Genomic DNA, 20,622 nt, shown 5'->3' with positions numbered 1-20,622 from the left:
TCTTCTCTACTTCCACACAGCAATTGTTAAGGTGTGTATGTGTGAAATGGCCAAGATTAGGAGACATGGCAGGACACAAAGAGATAACAGGGCTTATATTGTATGGACTTCTTCATGTTGGCCCCTCCAACAATCGAGTGTCATGACTTACTCCACACCCACCGGTGCCCATCATCTGCAGTACCGGCAGTAGGTGCTGGGAAACTGGAAGAGGAGGGGCAGGGGCAGCTCTGGGTGTACAAAGATTCCTTTGGGGCCAAACTGGAGGCCAGGACAAGGATCTGGGCAGGAGAAGACAAGATGTGAGCAGAAGCCAAGAAGAAGAGACTGAAATGCACAGTGGGGCTATCCCCAGGATAAGGAGGTGGGGGAGGCACAGGGAGAATATTTGTGACAAAGTGGAAAAAATCTTCCCCATCAGAGAAACCCCCAGGACACTGGGGACTAGGATTGCTGGGTCCTTGAAATGGTTTGAAGACCAGGATTCCTGGTTAAGAGCCTAGAGTCTCAGAGTTACATCGGAGATGACAGCTAACGTCTTGTTCTTTGGCATTTTATTTCAAAATTGCAGCGAGGAAAAAAAAAAAAATCAGCGGCAGCACCGGGAGATCCGGCTGAAGGACGGAGATGCAGAGTCAGGATCAAGGCGTATCCTTGACACCACAACACGGAGCAGCTGGGAGTCCAGGTCCCCAAGGCCTGAGCGTAGGGGCTAGGGGCCAAGACGCCTGGCTCTGGCCCTTATGGCTTTGGGAGTGTAACGTGGGAGCGCCGGAGATCCAGGCGTCCCGGGCCCCCCTCCCCTTTATTTCATATTGCACTTCAGGTGAGTCATTGGTATGGAGGCGAAGATCCAACGGAGGCGGGATGCTACAGGTCAGTGGGTCCATGGAGTGGTGGGGCACAGCCCACAGCGTCACACCAGAAGCATCCACTCGTGGGCTTTCGTTCCGCACTGGGGGATAACAGAAGGCGGAGGTCAGAGGAAGCTACACTACAACTCCCAGGAAGCTCCGGGTCATCCCAGGCTGAGTGGGAGTGAAGTTGCGCCCCAGGACCTCATGGGAAATGTAGTCCGCTTCCCGGACGCCCGCCACCAATGATCCGGCGGGCGGAGTCGTGGCAAAGATGGCGCAGAGGCTTATGGGACATGTAGTTCTGCAAAGAGGAGTTATTGTAAGGCCCTGAAGCCTCTTCGGAGAAGTCATTTTCAGCTGAGAAAGCCTGGAGAGTCAAGAGGTGTAGCTCTAGGTCCTGATGTACAGGAGTTTACAGATGCTCACAGGAAAGGTAGCTCTAGATCAAGTGCCAGGAAAGGAAAGTTATCTCTGCTCACACGAATGAAAAGACCTCCAGAGGCTTATGAGAGTAAACCTTCCCAGATCAGAGCAGGTCACGGTCCAGAGACTTATAGGAAGAAGACTTCTCAGGCCGAAGGAGTAGCCCAGTGCTCCTGGGGATCCTTGGGGCGAGAACCTCAGTGGCTGAGAGGCTGGCTTTAGCCTCCCAGAGGCTTGTGGGAAGGGGATTTCTCAAGCCAGGGGTCCAAAGACTCACAGGAAAGGGTCATTTAGCCCCAAGAAGTATTCTAAACCATGAAGGCTCCAGGAAAGCAAACTCAATCCAAGCCCAGAAACCGAAGGGAGGAGCCATTAACTGTTTGTGGAGACTATGAGGGGGACGTTAACTTCTTTGGGGAACAAACATCCAGCCCATCTCCCAGCAAGTGCCCCTCACCTGGATAGCCTTCAGCTCCTTCTGGAAGCGGAGGATAAGCTCAGGGCCGTTTTCCATGGTTGGAATGTGGAGGTGCTGGGGAAGAGAGTGCCCGTGAGGATGGTGCCCTGTCCCCTACTTCTCCCTCATCGCCAAGGGCAGCCCCACCTCACCTTGCCTTCATACAGGATTCGGTGCACGGGGCAGACCTGGCAAGCGGTGCCTGAACCAAAAACTTCCCGAACCCGCCCGTCCTCCAATGCCCTCATGAACTCCTTCATGGTGATCTTCTGCTCTGTCACCCGGAACTCACCCTGCAGAGCAAGACACACTTACATCAGAGCCAGTAGGCTGCCCTGCTGCAGAGCCCCGCCACTACCTCAGTAGGGATACTGAGAAAAACAGAGACCCAAGAGGGGGGCGGAGACCCCCAGGGAGAGGAGGGGGGCAGAGATATGCCATTGTGCCCCAGCCCCCCCACAGCCCCCTGATACTCTGACCCCCAATTCAGCAGCACCCCATCACTCCAGCCACCCAAAGACACTATGTCCTCACCCAGGAATGGGCCAGGTCCAGCAGGCTCTGTCGGACTACTCCAGGCAGGATGACACCGTCCAGCGGGGGGGTCACCAGTTCCAGCACTGGGTCACCAGGAAGGGATCGGGGTGTGACCTGACACCCTCATGCAACTCTCCCATCCTCTTAGGAGCCACCCCACTGACCCCCAAACCCTGAGACCTGCAATCCACTAAGAATTAAGCCACCACCCACTTCACCAGGGCTTGGGCGGGGCCAGGGGTGAGCTCACCCCCATCTTCATAGGTCCAGAAGATGAAGATGTTCATGGTGCCCACTTCGGTGAGTTGGTGGTCGGGCCCATACAGCCAGAGGACCTGTTCACAGCCCCTTTTTTCTGCCTCCTGCTGCACAAACACGGTGGGCCCATAATTCCTGGGGGACAGGAACATGGTTGACCAATGTAAGGGATCCCCATCCTTCCCCAATGTGGCCCTATGTCGGTCTTTCCAGACCAGGGCTGACCCTGCTTCTCCCTGACTCACAACCCTTCCATGGCTGCCCAGTCACCCTCCTCACTCAGCTCTCCAACCAACCAAATCCCCTAATGTCCTTCAAAACCACCTGTTATGTCCCCTCCTCTGAGGGGTGTTTATGAACCTCCAGGCTGGGGTTTCAGGCCTCCTTCTGGGCTGCCTCAATAAACTGGGCCACCTTGATGATTTCCATATCACCTGTTTTAACCCTGTCTCTCACCCAGAGCTGACCTCACTCCTCACCTGCTCATAAGCCTTCCATGGCTCCCCACTGCCTCTGGGACAAGATCCCAGTCCCTCCGTTCCATGTTCAGGGCTTAGCCTGGCCTGTTAATCTTTTAGCAAAAAACAGGCTTATTTTTCCTCCCTGACAACTTCTGTGACTCTGCCTCTCCTCCCTGCCCCCATGAAGGTATGTTGAAAGGACCTGCATGAACTCCCAGTTGGGGTCACACCTTGCTGTCCCAACACATCCTTCCCCAGCCCTCTGCCTTATCACCACACTCCTTGCCCAACAAGACAAAGCCCCTGGCAGGACAGATTTACACAGAAAGTCCACACACAGGGTGATGGGTGCTGGAGCCCCAGGGGACTATGGGATGGGTGGGATCCTGGGTCTTCAGGGGAGGCTACCTGGGGGAAGACCAGTGAGTTAATTTCATCTCCCTGGGGGCCATCCTAGTTTCTCCGCTTCACCCCACCCAATCCCTTCTGGTCTCTGAGCTGATTTGTCCACAGCACTTGGCCGGGACACCCTGGGTCCCCCAACACCAATACCAATGACATTACAACCCAACATACAAGCAAAGCTGTCCCCAACCATGGGAAACAGGACAAGGACATCCAAAGACACACCCCAAAGCGCGAGAACTACACTCCGTGTCTCTGACACCCAGTGCACCAGACCTGCAAGGTGGGGGAGGGACTACTTACCCCCCCAGCTTGCAGTCGCCGACCCCACCCACCCAGGCCCGGATGAACGTGGGGTCGGCTAGGAGGGAGACAGGGCTCAAGGCATCTCCGGGGAAGTAGGAGCCCACGGGGCAGAGAATGACGTACAGGAGGGCTTGCGTGGGATTGCCAACACCTAGCGAGGGCTGCGATGGGCAGAAGGGTGCATCAGGGACCCAGGAGTCTGGGCCCCCAGCTCCTCTGGGTCCCCAGCCATCCCCATTAGGAACTGCCCCGCCAAGTGTCGTCCCCACCCCAACCCAACCCACTGAGAGCCAGCCCACCTGGTTGCCAATGAACACCGGCCGCACGTAGAGGCTGGTGCCGGCGCCGCTGGGAACCCAGTCCTTGTCCACTTCCACCAGCCGGCGGATGCACTCAAGCAACTCGACCTTGTCAAAGCTCTGGGCGGGAGGCCGATGAGTCAGGGGGCCCTCACGATCCTCGCCCCAGCCCGCGCCCTCCTCCCCCAGGGCGGCCAGGGCCCCTCACCGGCAGGCAGAGGCGCAGGGCTGAGCGTAGCATCCGGTCCATGTTGAGCCACGGTCGGAAGAGGCGCACCTGCTGGTCCCTACCTTTGAACGCCTTCATGCCTTCAAAGAGCTGCAGAGACAGGCAGGCAGGCGGGCGGTCAGAGCTCAGAGATCACCTCAGCCAGCCAGGGACACAGGCTGATACACAGGGATATAGACAGAAAAACGCAGAGAGCGGGGGAGAGGTGAACACGCTGAGCACAAAGAGGAGGGGAGAGAGAGAAAAGATACAGATTCAGAGAGACCCAGAGACAGAGGTGCAGGGAGGATGCTCTGCTTAAACCGTTTCCGTGGTACTAGGACTGTTTCTCAGGAATGAATCTATGCTTTTAAAGAGCCCTGTGTTTTGGCAGAACACTGAAATTGCTATGGATGAAATAATACAATGTCCAGGATTTGCTTCCACATCATACAGAAAGGAGAAAGGGTTAGTAGAAGTCCAGATGAAAAAAGATGGTGACAAAACTGTGCTAACTGATGAGGGAGGGTGATGGAGGGGGAATTATTATCAGACTTTTATGTTTGAAATTTCTCCAAATAAAACCGTTTTTAAATAAACAAGGTCCTGCTGTATAGCACAGGGAACTATATTCCGTATCTTGTAATAAACTAGAATGGAAAAAATGAATAGAGATATATACCTACATATGTATAACCGAATCACTTGGCTGATTCTAACCTGAAATGAACACAATATTGTAAGCCAATTATACTTCAATTAAAAGATAAAATAAAGGGGGAGGGTGTAGCTCAGTGGTAGAGTACGTGCTTATGCATGAGGTCCTGGGTTCAATCCCCAGTGCTTCCATTTAAAATCAATCTTGGATCAATCAATCAAATTACCACCCCCCAAAAATACCTTAAAATGGTCACACTGCCCAAGGCAATCTACAGATTTAATGCAATCCCTATCCAATTACCCAGGACATAATTCACAGAACTAGAACAAATCATAATAAAATTGATATGGAACCATCAAAGACAGAATTGCCAAAGCATTACTGAAGAGAAAGAAAGAGGCTGGAGGAATAACTCTCCCAGACTTCAGACAATACTATAGAGCTACAGTCATCAAGACAGCATGGTATTGGTACCAAAACAGACATATAGGCCAATGGAACAGAATAGAGAGCCCAGAAATGAACCCACAAACTTTTGGTCAACTCATCTTCGACAAAGGAGGCAAGAATATACAATGGAATAAAGACAGTCTCTTCAGCAAATGGTGTTGGGAAAACTGGACAGCAGCATGTAAAACAATGAAGCTAGAACACTCCCTTACACCATATACAAAAATCAACTCAAAATGGATTAAAGACTTAAACATAAGACAAGATACAATAAACCTCCTAGAGGAAAACATAGGCAAAACATTATCTGACATACATTTCAAAAATTTTCTCCTAGAAGAAATAAAAGCAAGAATAAACAAATAGGATCAAATGAAACTTACAAGCTTCTGCACAGCAAAGGAAACAAGAAGTAAAACAAGAAGAAAACCTACGGAATGGGAGAAAATTTTTGCAGGTGAAACAGACAAAGGCTTGGTCTCCAGAATATATAAGCAGCTCATACGACTCAATAAGAAAAAAATAAACAACCCAATCCAAAAATGGGCAGAAGACCTAAACAAGCAATTCTCCAAGGAAGACATACAAATGATCAAAAAGCACATGAAAAAATGCTCAGTATCACTAATTATCAGAGAAATGCAAATCAAAACTACAATGAGGTATCACCTCACACCAGTCAGAATGGCTGTCATTCAAAAATCCACAAAAGACAATTGCTGGAGAGGCTGTGGAGAAAGGGGAACACTCCTACACTGCTGGTGGGAATGCAGTTTGGTGCAGCCACTATGGAAAACAGTGTGGAGATTCCTCAAAAGACTAGGAATAGACTTACCATATGACCCAGGAATCCCACTCCTGGGCTTGTATCCAGAAGGAAATCTACTTCAGGATGATACCTGCACCCCAATGTTCATAGCAGCACTATTTACAATAGCCAAAACATGGAAACAGCCTAAATGTCCATCAACAGGTGACTGGATAAAGAAGATGTGGTATATTTATACAATGGAATACTACTCAGCCATAAAAACCGACAACATAATGCCATTTGCAGCAACATGGATGCTCCTGGAGAATGTCATTCTAAGTGAAGTAAGCCAGAAAGAGAAAGAAAAATACCATATGAGATCGCTCATATGTGGAATCTAAAAAACAAAAACAAACAAACAAACAAACAAAAACAAAGCATAAATACAGGACAGAAATAGACTCATGGACAGAGAATACAGACTTGTGGTTACCAGGGGGGTGGAGGGTGGGAAGGGATAGACTGGGATTTCAAAATTGTAGAATCGATAAACAAGATTACACTGTATAGCACAGGGAAATATATACAAAATGTTATGATAAATCACAGAGAAAAAAGTGTGACAATGAGTGTGTATATGTCCATGAATGACTGAAAAATTGTGCTGAACACTGGAATTTGATGCAACATTGTAAAATGATTATAAATCAATAAAAAATGTTAAAAAAAAAGATAAAATAAAATAAAAACTTTGAGGTAGCTTTAAAATCACTTAGGAGATTGTAAAACATCTAAAGGTTTGACAAGGGTCACCCAGGGTAAGAGGAAACAGGCTGGACTGGAAAGTGTGGAAACTGATAACAACTTCTGTGGACGCAGTAGTGGCTCAACCCCTGTCACAGTTACAAGTGCACATACCCTTTTGTCCAACAGTTTCAGAAACTGAGAGGAGAGATACATTGGCACTTAGAGGAAGTGATGCCTTGGCTGGTTTATTGTAACACTGTTTATACTAGCACAAGACTGGAAACAACCTAAGTGTCCAACAATAGGGGATTATCTAAAGGAGGCAGAGTTAGGATAGACTACTACACAGCAGCAAAAAGCAGGGGGGAAAAACTCTTCAAGGGCTGCTCAAGAATCTTACAGCTACTTTTTCTTTTTCTTTTTCCTTTTTTTTTTTTTTCAGGGAGCAGGAGTAGTTGGGTTTATCTATTTGTTTATCTTGATGGCAGTTCTAGGGATTGAACCCAGGACCTCGTGCGTGCTAGGCAAGCACTCTACCACTAAGCTATACCCTCCCCACTAAGAACCTCCAAGCTACTTTAAAGGAAGACAGCAAGATGCCAAACAGTGAGTGTACCATATGAACCAAAGTGGGTGAGTTTGGTGGGAGAAGAATGGGGTAAAACAATTACACATGTCAGTGTTGCTATCCAGAAAGCAGACCTCTGGAAGGACACGGGGGCTGGTACTGGGGGCTGCTGCTGCGGGGGGTGAAAAGGCAGCTCGGGAGCTGGGGAGCTATAATCATTTCTTTGACATTTTTGAACTGGGTAAATATATGACCCATTTTTTTAAAAAGCTATTTTTCATTTTAAAAAACACTCCAAATAAAATTACAAGTTTAAAAATACAGGGGAATGGGGAGGTGGAGGTAGAGCTCAGTGGTAGAGCATGTTCAATCCCCAGTACCTCTGCAAAGGGAGACAAAAATTGAAAAAAAAAAATGCAGGGAGATGAGAACAGAAAGCCAATTAATGGTCACCAGAAGCTGGGGTGAGGGGCTTGGAGAGTGACTCCTTAATGGGTATGGGGTTTCTTTTTTGGATGATAAAAAAATTTCTGGAATCAGATAGTGGTAACGGTGCCCAACACTGTGAATGTACGAAATGTCACTGAATGGTAGACTTTAAAATGGTTAAAATGGTCCACCCTATGTTTTATGTATTGTTATGGATGTGTGTTATTACCACAAAAGTTAAAAATGGCAACACGAGCAGTTGGCGTGTTATTTGACACGGGCCCCAGAGTCGGGATGACATGGGGATGTGACTTGCCCAAGCTCTCAGCTGGCCTCAGCCCCCCAGGTGCTGTAGATGGGAGGGGTCACAAAAACATGTGTTGTGGATGCCAGGGTATATAAACTCCTCCTTCTGCACTCACTCCACTAAATGAAAAGGACTGGGTCCTCAGCAGTGGGACACCCTGGGGTGTTGGGCTGAGAGGAGAGGTATATGGCGGTCTCCAAAAATAACCTTCCTGGGGGGATCTGTAGACGTCCCCCGACTGCCCGTCCTTCATATCTAACTGATCCCAAAGCTGTGTCAACTCTGCACGGGACGGACTGGTTCTAGTCAAATGTGCAGAGGAGGTGGGAAGAAAAACTATCAAAATTCTGAAAAGAAAAACATGACTAACCTCACAGAACTGTGTCTTAAGGGACAAAAAGGATCCCAACTGCAAACCAGCGACTAGACGTGCAGTACGTTCATCCAAGTCTTCTCACAAAGAAAGCTTCCTCGGAAAGACTAATTTCGGCCAGTGCTTGAGGTTGGAAACCACAGGCCTCGGGGATCTCTGTCCTCACAGGCCCCTCACCGAGTCTGTAGGAGCCAGTCCTCCTCCTGTGTCCCCATAGGGGGCCGTTCCCATGGTCTACATGGTCACCTGACCAAACCTCTGGGCATCACCCTTGGCCCTCCTTACCCTTCTCTCGCCCAGCCTGCCAATCCCTGGTGTCCCTGAATGTCTCTGCCCCTGAATCTCTTTGTCTCAACCCCTCCATGCATCCCCCGAGTTCTGGCCCCAGCTCAGCCCTTCACGTGGCCTGAGAGGGGTCTTACTATACCTAGAGTGGGCCTGCTGCAACCCTGCTCAGACCCCTCCAGGGCTCCCAGGACCCTGACAAGGTCCCAGCTCCTCAGCTCTTCTTTGGCCCTGGTGACATTCTCAGCCTTCCCTACCAGGCCCCAACCCCACAATCCTCCCCAAATATGTGGGGCTTTTCTTTGCACTGGTGTCTGCACTGGCTGTCCCCTCTCCCTCTAACAACCTAAGCTCCCCTCTTTGCCAGGAAAGACCCCACTTTCTTTCAAATTCGAGGGAGGGTAGGGTTCCTCTTCCAGCCTCCCACAGTGCCTCAGCTGCCTCCATCGGAGCCCGGATCTCCCTGAGTTGGAACCAAAAGGTGGGGTTTCCAAGTGACAGAACTGGGTCCCTTCATCTCAGTGAACCAAGCCAGCCTCGCCCAACACGAAGCCTGGGACATGAGAAGCCTCAGACAATGGATGGATGAAGAAGGCCCAGAAATGAGAAACACAAAAAGCAAACCCAGGAGGGTAGACCCAGCAAGAGGGAAGAGAAGCAGGGAGAGACGGGGATGGAGGGCGGCCACCATGCCACCTGCAGGGAGTAGTGGAGAGCGGAGCTAGCCGGGTGCAGCGTGAGGGTCTGGAAGGGCTGGATTCGGGGCTGGCCCCAGCCCTTCTCTCTGTTCCATTCCACCATCAGCATGTGGTCTGTGAATGTCTTCCCAAACAGCAGGGGCTTGCTGGGATCGGGCTTCTTATGAGGCTTCTGTGTCATTTCCAGCTGCAGGTCCACAGCCTGAGGAGACAGGTGTGTCCTCGAATCTGACCACAACCTCCAATCTGAAAAACTAAAACTCCCATGAACCCCTGGGGGTAAGACGCAGAGAGAAGAGGGACTTGTAGCCCCAGAGGCTTCTGGGACATGTAGTGTCATCTCTTCCCCAGGGCCTGATGGCAGGCAATTAGACTACTCCATTGCCACCCACCTTTACCTTTGGGCCTTGGAACTTTTGGAGATGCCCAAATCCAGCCCCTAGCCCTCTCCTCCCTCAGACCTAGTGTTCCAGGCCCCCAGTTCCTCCTCCTAAGATCCAAAACTATAGCCCTTCGTTTCACCTTGAAGCTGGACGAGGCATATCTTCTGGGACCACACAGAAGCCAAGGGACAGGGAGAAATTTTCGGGCCCAAATCTGGGGGTGGAAACAGAAGTAAGAAAGGTGAGGAGACTGGGAGAGAGAGGGAGCAGGGGGCCCAGACACCACCTTTGTCACCTCCTGCACTTGGGAGGTCCCTCTGGCCTGCTCTGTCCCAGTCTCAGTCCCAGTGCATTCTTCTAGGCAGGGCATGTGGCCCTGACCAAGAGGAGAACCTGAAGGAGGCCAAGCCCCCTCTCTGCCTCCACGAGGCCATCCCTACAAAGAGCTGAATCAGCTCGCATCCCTTCCTCCATGCTGGAGCAAAGTCAAACACAGGCACCTCCCACCCCAGGGAACTTTGGCCCCAGCCCTGAGGCCAGTTCAGACTGAAGACGACAAGGGAAGGTGTGCAGGTAAGTGAAGGCTTACCTGGGGGACCCAAAACCTGAAGAGTTAGAAAAGTGAGGGACCTATAGGTCACACTCCGCCAGGCCCCTCCTCCCTCAGAACCCGAAATCTAGGCAGTCAGCCCCATTTTCCCTCAGACCCAGGATTCCAGGCCCTAGCTCCCTCCTCCCTCAGACCCAGAAGTCCAAGTCCTTATCCTTTCTGATCAACTGGGCTCAGCTTATCTGAAGCCACAATCCCACAACAGTGATCCCAGTTCCTTTCAGATCCCAGAACAGAGGGGCAGCCACATGGACCTGGGACCACCCCAGTCACCAAAGGACACTGCTCAGATGAACACTTCCCTCGTGGTCCTGCCCGAGGCCAGCAGGGGAGAGTAGGTTTGACTGTGTCCAGCATGGTAAACTTTCATCGGTGGTCTTTGACCACACAATGCCTCTTTCCTCAGCCCAGGGTGAAGGCAGCTGTGTCATGAGGTTGGGAGAGGCGGAAGAGCCTAGCCTGCTCCTGCCCTATGGGTGAACTGACACCAATCATTGAGAACGGATGTGAGTGGCCGAAGTCACTGGTCAGTAGGTGAGTCATGGGGAGAGGCGGGCTGCAGGGTTGTAATGTCCTAAAGTCTAGGCCATGACATCTGAGCCGAGGGCTTCTGGGGTGCGGGTGTGGGGGCAAAGGGCTTCTGGGATGATCAGCATGTAGGTCCCAGGCATGGCCTCTAGGTGGCAATGTGTAGCCTGCCCAAGCCTTAAGCCACGTTTCTGTATAGGAGGGGACAGGACACCCAGAGTATAGAGAAAATGTGGACACCCAGGGGAAAGCCAGCATGTAGGCAGGAAAGCAGCCCTCAGAGGGAGCCAGAATGGGCAGAGGGTGGGGCGGGAGGGGGGGGGGGAGTGTAGGAGAGGGAAGAGCAAGAGTGTGAAAAAGATAGAGACTTGGAAATAGAAAACAAACTTTCAAGAACGGAAATCAAGGCCAAGAGATACCTAAATAGAAATGATCAGAAAGAGAGCAAGAGAAACAAGGACCTACTGTATGGCACCGGGAACTAGATTCAATATCTTGTAAGAACCTGTATCAGAAAAGAATATATACATATCTGAATCTCTTTGCTGGACACCTGAAACTAATACAACATTGTAAACAACTATACTTCAATTCAAAAAAAAATTTTTTTTTCAAGGGAGAGAAAGAGAGACAAGAGACAAGAGGGAGAGAAATTCAGGCAAGGTAAAGCCTGGAGAAATCAAGAAAATGCTGAAGGCAGGATAAAGAGAAGCCATGAGAGAGAGTGAACAGGAAAAAGGAGAGAAATAGACAAAGACCAGATGTCAGGTGATAGCACAAAGTAAAAGAGAGACCTAGAGAAATGAGTAAAGACTGGGAGAGACAGACCATTACAAACACCTGGAGAGAAACTGTCTCAGCGATGCTGAGAGACAGAGATGTCCAGGAGAGACAGACAGGAGAGGCAGAAAAACACACCCACATGGCAGAGAGAAAGTGCCGGGCAGCATTTCCAGGAGATACTGAATCTGCATTGTCCATAGAGACTCTGTCACACTGCGAGAAGATGCTTTCATTCTCCCAGGACATGTTCTAGGGGCAGGAGTCTCAGCTCTGCTCAGGGAAGGTGCCCCTCCATCTGATACCCCAAGCCAAAGGAGATCTCGGGTGGCAGATGGGCTTTGGGGACAAAGGGTATAAAAGGAGTGGGGCTGAATTAAGAAATGAGAAATGGTTGGGGTTGGTGGTATATACAAGGCAAGGCTCTGTGACAGGATGGAGCCTCCACTGTATCCCATTACAGCCCAGGACTGTCCCCACATTACAGCCTGAGAAAAGTCTCCATCATTGTGCAGTGCTGTCCTTGTCTCAGCCAGGAACTATCTCTATCACAGCCTCAAAATGTCCCTGTCACAGCTCAGCACTGATTCCATGACATGTAGAACTGTCCCATCACAGCCCAGGTCCCATAACAGTCTGGGACTGTCCTATGACACCCCAAGACTCTCCACATCATAACCCATACTGTCCCTATCACTGCCCAGGACTGCCCACCATAGCCCGGGAGGGTCACCATCAAAGCCTAGACTGCCCCAGTCACAGCCCAGGCCTGTCTCAGTCACTAAGACTCTGAGAAAGTGAAAATCTTCCCTGCTATCCATCAAGCTGGAATGAGTCCCAGATAAAGTCAGGTGAACAATTAACAGGAAACACTTCTCCCAACGTTATGCTGCAGCTGTCAAGGGTTGTAAAGACCTCCTTCTCTGAGTTGTTACTGTTTCCTTCCTCACTGAGAAACCCTGTTCTCTAAACACACAGACTCTCCGAAGCTCTGCCTGTTGACATCCCCTCAGTAAGAATGGACGGTCCTACTTGCACCTGGAGGATCTCTGTCACTGACAATGAGATGCTGCCTCAACTTCCAATGCAGGTGCAGAGTTTCAGATAAGAGGTTTTAGGGACACAACATTACATTTGTCGTTAAAGAATCGGGCCTTGGGTCCAATTCCCAGTCCAGATTTGAGACTGAACTCTGTGCCTTCATCATACTCCCATTCCTAGAGGTGCTGGATGTCTTATCCTGGTGCCCCCACCAACTAGGAGGCTGACTCTTCCCTCCTAATCCATCCTCCCACCCCAGTCCCAACCGTCCCAATTACTGTCTCCTCCGTGTTACCTTCCTCATACCTCCCATCCAGGTGCCCTTCCCACTGATTACCTCTCCCCCGCACCCCCTTTCGTGCTGTTTTCTAAGGAGCCCCCTTTTCCTCGGCGCCCCGCAGCGGAACCCGAGCGCGGGAGGAGCGGCGCGACGCCGGACCGCCCGCGGGCGAGTGGTCCTCCCGGAAGTGCGCCTCGCCTCAGGGTCCCCCAGCACCCCCAGCACTGGGCCGAGAACCCACCTGCCTCACTGCGGCCGCGGCCATAGTCGGTGTGGCGGGTAACTGTGCCCGCCCAGAGCGCAGCCTGAGAAAAAGCCGTTCCAGCCCCGCCCCACTCACGCCCCCTTTCGTGGGATGGCCACCAGCCGGCACCCCCAGATGGACCAGGCCTTCCCAGATGTGGGGCGCCTGAGGGGAGCTAGGCCCTGATGCAGAGCGCATGCGCTAGAACCGGCAGGGCCATGCGACCGAAATACACCCTCCTCCTAGGCCCTCCCCAGCCACCACGCCATGCAACGTCTTTGAAAAATGCCTTCTCATAGGTACAGCACTATTGTGGAGCGCTATCAAGGATAAGCAGCCCGAGCAAGAGAAGGGAAAGGCAGGGAGCAGAAATCTTTACATATCACAATCCTTGCTATAAATGTCGGTGGGCACAGGTATTATGTAAAAATGCACAGGAACAGGGAAAGGACTGAAGAGGGTGGCAGGTAGGGATGAAGGGGGAGGTTCACTGTTTGGATACTTCTCTCTTTGAATATAGGTTTTCTTTCCAACGAGAAGATACATGTGCATTCTTTGCAACTTTTTAAGAGTTAAACACACGCACGGTTCACCATGCCTCCTTCCAGCCCCTTTCACCAGTGAGGCCCGAAATTTTCCAATCCAGCAATTCATCAATGAGTTTCTATAAACAGCCTGTTTTCCTGGTTATATACCCCTTCAAGAGTGTCTCCCCAACTTCATGATCCCCAGAGGCAGAATTAGCCGATCACAGCCCCACAGGATCCCTCTTATCTGTAGCAATTCAAACCTGCATCAGTGTCCCCTGTATCGTGCTCGGTAACTGTGCCCCTCAACTCCACCATCCGGGTTACTGTGACACCAAAATATCGTTCCTGCTGTATCCTTAAACTCTGGGTCCTAGGTCACTGTGCTACCCTGGGACATTTTGTCCCCAAATTCTGTTCCCCAGCCCTAAAGGCCACAGGCAGGCAGGCAGGCAGGCAGATTCCCAACCCTCCCCCGCAGGGTGTCTGCCTGTTTTTCTTCCCTTCTCCCCAGTCCTCCTCCCCCACCGCCTTGGCTGGAGTCGTTAGGGTGCGGCGCCCAGACCGCTCCAGCCTCCGCAGCGGCCAATCAGAGATTGCCGCACACCCCCGCCGCGGCCAATCCGCAGCAGCAATGCAGCTCCGCCTCCTCACCTGGGGGACTTACCCCAGACTGGGCCTGTCGCCTCGCCTCGGGGAGTCTAGGCTCCAATCCTTCCCAGCCAGGGAATCCTCACCCCTTGGTTTTCCCTCCTTCCCCAAACCCAGATTTTTCCGGACCCCAGCCCCTCCTCCCTCCTACGCAGGAGTTTCAACCCCCAGCTTTCTCTTCCCTCAGGACTTTTGGCGATGGCCACTCTCCAACTCCGCAAGTAGCAAGGTCAACAATCCGCTCTCCTAGGGGCCAAAAATAAAGAGGAGGCCTTTTGCTTTACCTCCTCCATCATCTCCTAATGAGAGTCTAATTTATTCTCCCCTGCAGACCTTTTAATTAGCGCGCAGGTGAAGCCGACCACCACTGCCTTTCCCAGGAGCCCCTGGCTACATACAGGCTCTTTCTGCAAGGCCTGCCAGGAGTTGCAGTCCCTCGGGTCCAGGCCACGCGTGGGAATGCGTGGGGCTGAGGGGGAGGTGGGGGATGGGGTCCTGGTGTGGTAGGACTCATAAAGGGTTGAAAATAAATGTAATGATGCCCTCCTCCTCCTCCGCTGCAAAGTGCTTTTTGGGAACCTGTGAGGTGGTTTAATGTCTCCAGTTGGGGGCGGCACCTGAGAGGCAGAATGTAGAAGCTGGAATTTGGGAGACTGTGTTTGGGGTGAGAGAGCCCTAGTCAGGGAGGCCCAAGTGGAAATGTGGGAGATCAGGAAGGGATGGTGGGGGTCTTCACTGGGGTGCCCGGACCTGCCTTGCACCCATACCCCAGCTCAGCACCCCCGGTCACTAGCAGCTCAATCCCTGTGCAAAAGGTGGCTTCAGAGGCCAGGAACACAGCGGCAGCCCCCACCTCAGCTGGCTGGCCCATGCGGCCCAGGGGCTGGGGAGAAACAAGCAAAAATCGAGGTCAAGAGGAGCCCCCACCTGACCACCACCCCCATACCACCTGGGTGGCCCCCATTCCTACCTGGGCCAGTGTGCCCTCTCGGATTGTGGCAGTGGGATGAGGTGTTGAGGCTGCCAGCTCTTCCCACAGTGGGGTCCAGATGTTTCCTGGGGAGATGCTGGAGTGAAAGAAGAGAGGATCAGTAAAGTCTGCTGTAAACTCTGCCTCTTGGGCTCACTCATAGCCTTCCCAGTTCCCCCAGGAGGCTCTCAGCCCATGTGGAGCTGCTCACCAGTTGACACGGACGCCATATTGACTCTCATCCAGGGCCAAAGCTTTGGTCATGGCTGTTACTGCCCCCTGCAAAGACAGGGCGAGAAGAAAGTTCAGACCAGGAAAGATGAGGGTCCTCCCATCCTCTCCTCCCAACTAAGAGGCACCAAGTAGGGGCATCAGCATCGGGAAGTCAAGCCCTCCCTGCAGGCTTCCTTGGGAGGTATCAGGCTGTTTCTTAGGAGACACTTGCATAACATAACCTGTCATAGCTGGCTGTGCCTCAGGGCTGAGGCTCCTATAGGAAGGACCAGGGTACCTTGGTGGCCACATAGGGAACTGCCCGGGACTGGCCAATCGCCCCGACCAGACTGGAGATGTTGATGACATTCCCCCGGCTCTTCCGCAGGTGAGGGAGGGCAAGCTGGGGAGACAGAAGGCAGAGTACAGTGGCCCAAACCCCGCTGAAATTCATCCAGATGTCCAGGACAATGGCCATCTCCCTGGTGTGTTCACTAGTTGATCTGGGTGTCTAATAGGTACAGCATGAAGGACCGGCCTTCTCTGGTTTGCCCAGGATCTCTGAGTCTCAGCCCCTAAGGAGTGTCTCCTTGTCTGGAAGGGATTTTTCTCTATGTCTCTTCTACTGCCTCTCTCCGTCTCTGTCCCCCACTTTCTGTGTCCCTGTCCCCCTCTCTCAGGGTCTCTGTGCCTCTCTCTCTAGGTCTTTGTATGTTACTCAAACTCCCATCCATAACCAGATAGGAAAATGCAAGAGAGACCAAGATGGCTGCATATTTTACAAAAATGGGAGGAATCCCTTTTATGCATGGAGGGGAAGATGGTTTCTCCGAGATTCAGTGAGAGCTCTGTGGTGAGAAAATGACATGGGAGGCCATGAAATACACCCCATATTCTGCCACCATCTCCCCCACAATCCCCTGGCCACCCAGAGGTCCCTAAACTAACTCTCTCTCAACTCTCTCCCCTTCCCTTTCCTTCTCTCTCCCTCCCACTCTGACTGTTCTTTCATTACACATGACCTTGAATAAGCTCAAATTCTATCCTTTCCCTTCCTTGCCTTGAGCAGCTGAGCTGACTCTGCAGGGCCTGTCCCTGCCACTAAAGATTAACGGGCACAAGCTGGCTTCCTCAAGAAGTAGTCAAGGAGGGAACCTAAATTATCTCCCTCTCCGATTCACCTGAGCAGCTCTTTCAAACCTTCTCCACTCACCCCAAAACGGCCTCCACCCTTTCCTCAGTGCTTCAAACATACCCTGAGTGTTCCAACCTCAGGACCTTTGCATGTGCTGTTCTCTCTACCTGGAATATATTGCCTGACCTAGCATGTGACTCACTCCTAGGGTGACCAAGTTTCCCAGTTTGCCCAGGAGCTGAAGGGTTTCTGGGGGCATGGGACATTCAGTCCACAGTTTCAGGGCTAAAGCTGGACAATCCTAGCCCCTAAGCAATTTCAAATCCTGTTCAAATGTCACCTCGGTGAGGTTTTCCCTGACCATCCTATTTAAAACTGCAAACTGCCTCTCCCTGGGCCCCCATGCCACTTCCTGATTCCTTGTCTCTGTCATGCACCCCCTCTGAATTTTATGTATATATAAAAATAATATATATATATTATTTATATATATTTTTTATTTCCCCATTTGCTCATTCTCTCTCTCCCACCAAAATGCAAAAACCCATGAGGGACGGTGGAAATTTCTTATTCTGATTCATCCCCAGTACTAAGGTATCTGGCACATAATAGAGGCTCAATAAATATCACTGGACTCAATGAATGAATTTGTTGAGGATCAGTTAGTTATGTGCCTGCCCCTATTCTCAGCTCTTTACCCCCATTTGCTCATTTAATCCTCACAACAGTACCAGAAAGGGGTCCAGTCAGCAACCCCTTCCTCCAGGTGAGGAGACTGAAGAACAGAAAGGTGACTACTAGCCAGAGGGCCATGTGACACCTGACAGAGCCAGTATTTGTGGCCTGGCAGTCTGAGACCAAAACCCACAACCGTAAACTTTGCCAACTCTAAGTACAAAGAACTCTAAGATAATATCAGCATGACTGATGTGAATATGGGGACCTTGGGGGGTGGGGGCGGGGAGAGGACCCTAATCCTCTAGCCTCCTCCTCAGGGACCACCCCTCCCTTCACCCTCTCCTTCTCCCCTCACTCCCACCCACCTTGAAACCCTTCCTCCCCAAGCCCCCACCCCAGGCCCGGCCCCTGCCATATTTCTCTCCTTCATCCTTATCTCTCCCCGTGGGGCTGTTTAACTCTCTCCCCTCCCCAACCCCGCAAAGGTGTGGTCCATGGGGGCTGAGACACATGTATTCGCCACCCTCATGCCAGCCCTGGACACTCAGCTGACATTCAATAAATATTTGTCCTACATTCCCGTAGCCCCTTTCCAGCCCTCCCACATATTCCTTGGCTCCCATACTCCCCCACTCCCCACCAAGGTCACCCGTTGCACCTCCACGGATACATCAAGGACCCCCTGGTCTCTTATTGGCCTGACTCTCCCCCTCTTCTCCCTCCCTCTCTTCCGACACCAAATCTGAAAGATCCTGGCTCTCCTGCACGTCCTGCAGCTTCTCTGGGGCCTGACTGCATTTCCCCTAAGGGTTGGGGCTCCAGGGTCTGCTTCTCACTCTCTGAGTTCTGCTGAGGGAGCCGCCACTTGGCTGGTTTTTCCACCAGCATCTCCTGCAATCTCCCTTGGAGCCACCTTCTGAAGCTCCTGACCTGCCACCCTTGGCCATTTCCATTTCTGTGTCTTGCCTGCAAAACTTATTCCATTGTCTCCCCAGAAAATCTGCCCCACCCCCTGCTTCCCAGCCTCCAGTGTGGGGTCTAGTCCCTCCCAGAGTCTCAGGCTGGAGACCTGGGGCATCAGGGAGTCTTCTGGAGCCTCCACCTCCTTCAGTTCCTCATGAGACCCATCACCAAGCCCCGGCCATTGTGCCTTCTAAGGATCTCTTGACTCTATACAATTCCCTCCACCTCATTAATTCATTTAACGAACAGTTGTTGAGGACCTACTATGTGCCAGGTGCTGTAGTCAACACTGGGGACACTGCAGGAAACAAGACAGGGAAAGATTTCTGCCCTCGTGGAGCCTAAGTTCTGTGGGGGAGGCAGCAAGAAACAAAAGAAAGTACAGTACTGAATGTTCTAGAGTGTGATTAGGGATATGAAATCAGAAGTAGAGCAGGATGAAGGGGAATGGGAGCACTGGGCTGGGGACAGCTGCAAACAGGGCACCAGGGGAGGGCTTCGGGAAGGTGAGATTTGTGGGGAATTCTTTGAGATCATCGTGCCAGGCAGAGGGAATAGTGAGCGCAAAGGCCCTGAGGCAGGAACAGGCTGGGTGCATTTGACAGCAATGGGGCCACTGTGGTGGGAGGTGGGATCAGAGAAGCAACAGATTGGGTGAGGCCCTGAAGGCCACCTCTTCTCACTTGCACATGTGCAATCCTCTCCTGATCCTAATTCCCACCTGACTTTGCCCTCTGATTTGTTCCTCATACAAGAGCCAGGGTGATCTGTTATGACTAAAGATCTGTTAGTATTAATGGGCTCACATCAATTCCTTGCTCAAATATCTTCTGTGGCTCCCTATTTCTCTTGAGATCAAGACCAGATGTCTCAGCCTGGCCCCTCAAGATCCCCCCATGTATTTGGCCCCCAACTCCTTCCTGAACCACCCCCTTCACTCACTCCATTAAGCACCTCAAGGGCTCCAAACCCTCACTGCCAGGCCTGTGAACAGGCTGCTCTCTCTGCCAGGGACACCTGCACCTCCCTGTAGCTCCATCAAGGACCCACTGGACTCTCAATGGCCTGACTCACCAGTCTCCCCCACCTTCTCCCCTAATTAATGTTGCTCATCTTTCACTTCCTACAAGAAGCCTTCCTTGGCTCCCAGAACAAACCAGAACCAGAATACACTCACCCGTGGAAACTCATCTCTTGTTTATATAACACCTAGCTGTCCCATGACTATAAACTCCACAAGGGCAAAGACCACGTGGTATATTACCAGCACCAAGAATGCTCCCTGACATCTATGAAAGCTCAGTCAGTCTTTGATGAATAAATAGATGAACAAACAGATAGGTCTCTAAGAACCAATCCAGCTCTGAGAGTGTACACCAGACACTCCTCTGTTCAAACATCTTCTGTGGATGCCTGTTGCCCACAAGATAACTATATAAATATTCCTGATTGCTCTATTGTTTTCTCTAGCCTAGGGAATCACTAAAGCTGGCTTGAGTCAGAATCCACCAGGGAGACCAAAACCCCAGAGGTTCTGATTCAGGAGGCCAGGGCTGAGGTCTCAGAACTGACATTTAGACAGCTTCCAAGGGATGTTAGTGGTGGTGGTGATGATGAAGGTAATGAGGATGATGATGTGGGGATGATGGCAACTGGTGAAGATTGTAATGATGATGGTGATGATGGCAATGATGGTGAGGATGGTAATGATGTAAAAATGATGACAATGATGATAATGGCAGTGATGGTGGTGATGGCAGTGTGGATGGTTATAATCATGGTGGTGATAATGGCAGCAACTTAACGCATGTCCACAAATTTCTTTGCAACGGCCACTGTATTTGCAACGGCCACTGTTTTAGCTGCTGGGCTGGAGGCATGAATAAGGAGACTAAAGTCTTTGTCCTCTGAGAAATCAAATGTAATGGGCAGACTTTGGCTGGAGCTTAGTGTGAACAAACCAACTGTAATAAGACATTTGAGAACCACTGGGTGAATTGAAATAGGGCTTGGGTATTAAATGGTAGGAAGAAATTACTGTTAATTTTCTTAGGAAATCTAACAGTAATTTGGTCATGTTAAAAAGTCTTAATTTTAATTTTTAACAATATTTTGTCAAAATGAAAATAAATGAGCATT

The 20,622-nt window shown here is 51.1% G+C and overlaps 2 protein-coding genes and 1 long non-coding RNA gene across 7 annotated transcripts in view; 1 reads left to right on the top strand and 2 right to left on the bottom strand.

Annotated features, from left to right (window-relative positions):
• Positions 1 to 537: 537 nt before the first annotated feature.
• On the bottom strand, positions 538 to 14,563 carry BCAT2 (branched chain amino acid transaminase 2). Of its 4 annotated transcripts, none has more exons than XM_072966693.1 (11): positions 14,541 to 14,563; positions 10,003 to 10,077; positions 9,479 to 9,682; positions 4,212 to 4,322; positions 4,004 to 4,123; positions 3,702 to 3,865; positions 2,525 to 2,667; positions 2,272 to 2,357; positions 1,890 to 2,030; positions 1,738 to 1,812; positions 538 to 955 (listed from the first exon to the last, which is right to left on the bottom strand). In XM_072966693.1, exons 3-11 carry the CDS (start codon positions 9,659 to 9,661, stop codon positions 917 to 919), a joined length of 1,062 nt encoding a protein of 353 aa, XP_072822794.1. In that variant the 5' UTR covers positions 9,662 to 9,682; positions 10,003 to 10,077; positions 14,541 to 14,563; the 3' UTR covers positions 538 to 916. The 4 variants fall into 4 exon arrangements, with proteins under 4 accessions (XP_072822794.1, XP_072822792.1, XP_006208553.2 ...); XM_072966691.1 differs by lacking the exon at positions 14,541 to 14,563 and adding an exon at positions 14,137 to 14,524; XM_006208491.4 differs by lacking the exon at positions 14,541 to 14,563 and adding an exon at positions 13,344 to 14,115.
• Positions 10,128 to 13,337, top strand: LOC107033934 (uncharacterized). Its single transcript, XR_001459472.3, has 3 exons — positions 10,128 to 10,436; positions 10,880 to 11,007; positions 12,760 to 13,337. It is a non-coding gene; the product is annotated as an uncharacterized lncRNA (long non-coding RNA).
• Positions 14,564 to 15,082: 519 nt separating the features above from the next.
• HSD17B14 (hydroxysteroid 17-beta dehydrogenase 14) overlaps positions 15,083 to 20,622 on the bottom strand; it is a 12,479-nt gene continuing 6,939 nt past the window's right edge. For both annotated transcript variants that reach the window (XM_072966694.1, XM_006208490.4), the window contains exons 7-10: positions 16,006 to 16,110; positions 15,706 to 15,773; positions 15,495 to 15,591; positions 15,083 to 15,407 (exon numbers count right to left, since the gene is read on the bottom strand). In XM_072966694.1, the coding sequence (XP_072822795.1) occupies positions 15,234 to 15,407; positions 15,495 to 15,591; positions 15,706 to 15,773; positions 16,006 to 16,110 (444 nt within the window). In that variant the 3' untranslated portion in view covers positions 15,083 to 15,233. The remainder of the gene's footprint in view (positions 15,408 to 15,494; positions 15,592 to 15,705; positions 15,774 to 16,005; positions 16,111 to 20,622) is intronic.

Source organism: Vicugna pacos, chromosome 9 (genome assembly GCF_048564905.1).
Source record: "Vicugna pacos chromosome 9, VicPac4, whole genome shotgun sequence".
Classification (NCBI taxonomy): domain Eukaryota; kingdom Metazoa; phylum Chordata; class Mammalia; order Artiodactyla; family Camelidae; genus Vicugna; species Vicugna pacos.
Note: the sequence above shows the minus strand (reverse complement) of the source record. Positions and strands in the feature narration are given on the sequence as shown.

Excerpts from the sequence above, each read along its gene's own strand:
- BCAT2 (XM_006208491.4), bottom strand. The coding sequence starts at position 13,544 with ATGCGCTCTGCATCAGGGCCTAGCTCCCCTCAGGCGCCCCACATCTGG. Across the intron at positions 10,078-13,343 it reads CCGCGGCCGCAGTGAGGCAG|ATTTGGGCCCGAAAATTTCT; the intron begins GTGGGTTCTCGG and ends TTCCACCCCCAG. Across the intron at positions 2,358-2,524 it reads CTGGACCTATGAAGATGGGG|TGCTGGAACTGGTGACCCCC; the intron begins GTGAGCTCACCC and ends CTGGTGACCCAG.